The sequence below is a fragment of the Aplysia californica genome, unplaced genomic scaffold (genome assembly GCF_000002075.1).
Source record: "Aplysia californica isolate F4 #8 unplaced genomic scaffold, AplCal3.0 scaffold00065, whole genome shotgun sequence".
In the NCBI taxonomy this organism is placed as follows: domain Eukaryota; kingdom Metazoa; phylum Mollusca; class Gastropoda; order Aplysiida; family Aplysiidae; genus Aplysia; species Aplysia californica.
This window is the reverse complement of record NW_004797335.1, coordinates 941,027-946,026: the sequence shown is the minus strand read 5'-3', so window position 1 is coordinate 946,026 and position 5,000 is coordinate 941,027. Positions and strand designations below refer to the sequence as shown.

The window sequence follows — 5,000 nt, the reverse complement described above, 5'->3', positions numbered from 1 at the left end:
AACGGTCTCAAAATTTAAATTTTTTTTTTATTAATCCAAAAATCTTTCTTCGTGTATGGATGAAATTGACTGCGATGATGTTCCCAAAAAGGGAAGCAGTGATTATTTGATTATGTAGACATTTCGTCCCTGTAGTCTCCTTTTTCAAGGATTATACGTACAAAGGTGCGAACTTCTTCATTTGTGAATCTGCAGTATTGTCTGGATTACAATGAGACCAAAGGGAGAATTAGTAGAGCTTGGTACGGGCACAATATAATCCAAAATGACATCTTTTTAAATTGATGTTAATGCACCAATAGTGAAAGTTTCTGACCTTTGGAGTTATTTGTACAATCAAGGTTTGTGAGTACGTAGTTTCAAAAGGAGCTTGGCAAAATCTGAATCGTTAAAACTGTCTGAGGAAAGGATCAATCACCCATGAACCAAACCCGATTGTGAAATGCTGTAGTTTCTAAGCTCTTTTGCAGAATGGTTCAGAGGAAGAGAAAAACTGAAGTGGGACAGTGTGGAAAGAGGAGGGGGGGATCGTTAAAATGTTTGTTGGGTTGTGAGGAAGTAATGAGATGGTGTTCAGTGGAAAGAGAGAATGACAATACGAGGTTATTATGCGTGTTTTAAGATTGTGCCATATTCAAACGTACGTCTAATAAATTAAAACTAATGCTATAGTACTGGCTTAGCTTAGCTAACATTGGATTAGAATTTGGAGAAACAAAAAAGAATCGTGAGCTAGGACACTTTGAATGACGTTTTTAAATTTCCTGAACACCAGTACTGACCCAAATCAGACCACAAGCTTTTTTTTTCATGTTACTTACGGTACAAACCTATTTGCCCGAAATCTGGACAATCAGAAAATGAATGCTTGCGCCAATATCCTCCTTGGATAACATAGGTAAGATGTAGATTTAAGACCACTTTCAACACTTTGATGAGACAGGACCAAGAAGGTTAAGAGCCAAAAAAAATATTTTTTTTTAAAATTCCGCACAAAAACCAAAGTCATGAACGACAGGAAGGATTTGAGCGAGGTTAATCCGCGCCACAGTCCTTCATAATACTAACTGAGCGAATAGTGCTACCAACTTTGTCTGCATTCAGTCTTGCAGAAGTAACACTTTTCAACCCGTATCAAGTTGCAGAGAAACCGGTGGCTTTTTCGTGTAATTCTCTTTTGTTTACACCCACTGTATGTTTGGAGCTGATCATGAGGACAGCCAGATTATGATACTAATAATAGATAGCATTTGTACAGCGCATATCCCCACTCAACAGCAGGCTCTATGCGCTTTACACTACACTATTATCCCAGCAGACCATAGAACACTCCGAAACATTCTCAGCTTCCCGTGAAGCATACAGTGCAAGCAGCTGATTAAGCGCTCAAACATTAACAAACTGACAAGATCTTTCGCTGTCTTTAGCCGGGTACCCATTCCCACCTGAGTGACGTGGGGAAAATTCTTGTAAAGTGCCTTTCCCAAGGACACAACGTCGGGCCCCTGGCGGGACTCGAACCCACTACCTTACGGTTGCGAGTCCGAGAGCCTAACCACTAGGCCACCGATGAAGGCGGGGCGGAAGGGACAATAAATAAAGCTGAGGGATGGACCTTGAATCTGAGTGGGTTTTTTTTGTAGAACTGAGCGGCTGCCATTCACATCGACCCCTCCCCCCCTCTCTCTGTCTCTCTCTTGTATAATATAAATGTATCTCAATGGGAGAGAGAGAGAGAGAGAGAGAGAGAGAGAGAGAGAGAGAGAGAGAGAGAGAGAGAGAGAGAGAGAGAGAGAGAGAGAGAGAGGGGGGGGGGGAGGGTCGAAAATCTAATTCGTGTGGTTGTGAGAGAGCAGAGTTAAGAGACAGTTCAACCATTCTTTGTGGTTCTGCAGTTGCCTAACCACACTTAATGCATTCTCGTACGTATGACAGTGTGACTGCCTTCATGGTCACTCGTGACAAATGACTTTTTCTCTTTTATTATTCTAAATCTGGTTCACGGGAAAATGAAAAATGTGATTCAGCTCCAATTTCACCATAATCACCACTCATTTCTGAGCTATAACTATAAATACAAATTAAAACAAGTTCCTTGTCAAAGATTGGGTTGAGTTGGTGAATTATAGCTTTTTTTCTCAGCTTCAGGTTGCATCAGTCCCGCTTTGCACTCAGCACAAGGCTGCAAAGTCGGGAACAGATACTACACTCTGATCTTAGCCAAAAGGCCGAGAAGCCATGGTGAATTAGTTCTATAACTAAAGTTATTCCTCCCAAAAATGTTACTTTGAAGATAGATGGTCTACAAAATATGTTTGTGTAGCGTTTACATCTAAACAAAAACAAATCCAAACAAATTGTTCTACTAATGTAAAGGCAAAATAAATAATAAAAGTCTAGTTGAGGTCTCTATTTGAAACTTACTTGAGCTACAAGGCACAATTGAGGCCCTAGCTCTGTGCGGGACCGACAGAGGTGAAGAGAAGAAAGGAGGCCTCAACTAGACCTTTCCCAAACAACGTGTACTTACCAATTCATTCATGTTTGAAACTTTTTGTGGGTGTGACTCAGTGGCAACTAAACGTCTGTAGTAGTTGTGGATGTACAGCAGGTTTTCGATGTCGGAATCGGACAAACAGGACACAACGGACAGCAGACAGGCTGGGGAAATTGAAAAGAAAATACATGTAGCATTTTTGTCACATGGCTTTAATATATACAATTTTTATCATGAAGAGCTTTTCTTGTTTAGGTTGTATGCTTCCCAGGAAGTTGAGGTTGTTTCAGAATGCTCTCAGGTCTGCTGGGGTAATAATATAGATTGTGAAGCCTATAGAGCTTGCTGTTGAGCGGGGATTTGCGCTATACAAATGCTATCTATGATGATGATGATGATGATGATGATGATGATGATGATGATGATGATGATGATAATCTGTTCGCCGTGCTCACACAGATCGTTAGCTCAGCTGGTAACATGTTGGACTTCAACACGGATGGCCCTGGTTCGAGCCCCAGACTCGTGGTCTTGATAACAGGTCGTTTTCAAGACTAAACCCGTTGGCTCGGTCTTATCGCAGGCAAACGTTAAATTTGGAGGTCCCGGCTCTTAAAGTTGATACAGGCGTTAAACATTATACACTTTATCTACACAGGATGTGAGCTGGATACGTATTTACCTAGATTCAGAAAGAAGCAAGCTAGAAAGTTGAAATTTGACACCCATAATGTTACTTTTCTATTTAGTCACCCTGCAATCTGACACATTTTGTTTTGCGATCTTTGTTTGACCTTCAAAAGTCCTTGAGCATAACACGACCTCGGATGGGAACTCAAACCGTTCCTCCGAGCAGATAACATTTTTATCACAATGGAAACATTGTTCTTTGAGAACATTTGTTAGATCTGGGAAGATTAACGAATCAGAGAGTGCTACGATACGGTCAATGCGGTGAAAGTGGGAGAATTCTGTAACCATACTGCGCTCCTTTCTGAGTTGCCTTCAACTCTTTTTGTGCTGACGAATCGTCGTGCAGCAGGAAGATTCCTTATCGTAGCTTCCCTCATCCTTTCTTGAGCGGAGTAGATCATAATTTCATCAACAATGCTGGATTATTGTCCCCTGTGACGGTATGGCCATTTTCTAAGTAGCCTGTTATGATGACACCCTCAACCCCCTCCCCCCTTAAAAAAATCACTCCCCCCCCCAAAAAAAAGAAAGAAAAACCAGAACAGCATAACATAAACTTTCCACTTGAATGTAACACTTTGATTTCTTTGGCGATTGGATAAAAAAGTTTTCCTCTGCTTCGATGAAGATTTTTATTCAGGATCAAAATGATAAGCCCACATTTCAACATTTGTTACAGCTCGATCCAAACACGTATCTTTCGATTTTGATTCACCGAGTTCTTTGCAACATTTAACTATTTGTTGTTTCTGTTCTGACATCAAAAGACAAGGAACCCATCGAACCGGTACCTTGGATATGTAAAGACTTGTTGCGAATGCCAACTGTTAAGAAGTTATTCGTCAATCTTCAAGTGCCAGTTTCTTTATTAGTCCCATGTCTCCCTCTGTAACAAAAACGACTGGACCCTCTTCTCGTGGGGTATCAAGAACAAACACACATCCTGATTAATTGTTGATAATCCTTGTCCATAATTCAACACTTTCATGAGAAGGGCATTCAGCTAGGTAAGCAATTAACATCTCCTCAAAACTATCGCCCGTAATTTTCTCCGCAAATAAAGAAATCTGATAACAGAGCTATATTCAAAGATTCCCTAGCTGATTTTGTAGTTTAAAAAAAAATGAAAATAGCTTACCTTTATGTATTTAAAAACTACGCCCACTAAAAGTGCCTGCAAGTTCACATCTCTCGTCGGATTTTCTCTAAACTCCACAAGCAGCGTTCCAGAACGAAATAGATAAATCATATTTTACAAAAGTTTCATTGTTATACGACAATTCCAGCATAGTCAGGGTAAAGACACTGCGTCTGCGGCTATCATAATCGGTTACTATAATGAGGCGATTTCCGCATTGAGCCTATTGTGATGATTTTTGTTATCGCTAATTAGACCCTGTCAACCGTGGTTAAGTAAACTGTAACAGAAAAGAGAATGCTCATAAGCCAATTGCAATAGACAGAATTGTCACGTTTAACCCAGCCTTGCTTTTAGAGGCGTTGGGGGTGGTGTTTGGGAAAATGGGGTGGTGGGGAGGTGGGGGGGGGGTGATGAAGTATAACACGGTTGGATATGTTGGTGGAGGAAATGTAAGCGTAATATGAAAGGGGGGTGGGGTGAGTTATTAATTTTCTAAACAAGGTTGGGGGGGGGATGACTAAGGTCGTAAGGACAATGGTGTCGATTAAGAAATGGCCCCCGGAAACATGGCGCACTCGGCCATCAATAATTAAGTTATAGCGGCACCAGCCATCCATGTCCAGGCGCTGTTTTAGCCAAACATGGCGCACGAGAAGTTATTGAGATGGT

General features: G+C 41.0%; 1 protein-coding gene and 1 pseudogene across 2 annotated transcripts in view; both read right to left on the bottom strand.

Annotated features, from left to right (window-relative positions):
* LOC101854241 (cysteine-rich venom protein ENH1) overlaps positions 1 to 5,000 on the bottom strand; it is a 55,999-nt gene that overhangs the window by 32,795 nt on the left and 18,204 nt on the right. For both annotated transcript variants that reach the window (XM_005093503.3, XM_035968511.1), the window contains exon 3: positions 2,531 to 2,661. In XM_005093503.3, the coding sequence (XP_005093560.2) occupies positions 2,531 to 2,661 (131 nt within the window). The remainder of the gene's footprint in view (positions 1 to 2,530; positions 2,662 to 5,000) is intronic.
* LOC118477326 lies at positions 2,004 to 2,240 on the bottom strand (annotated as a pseudogene).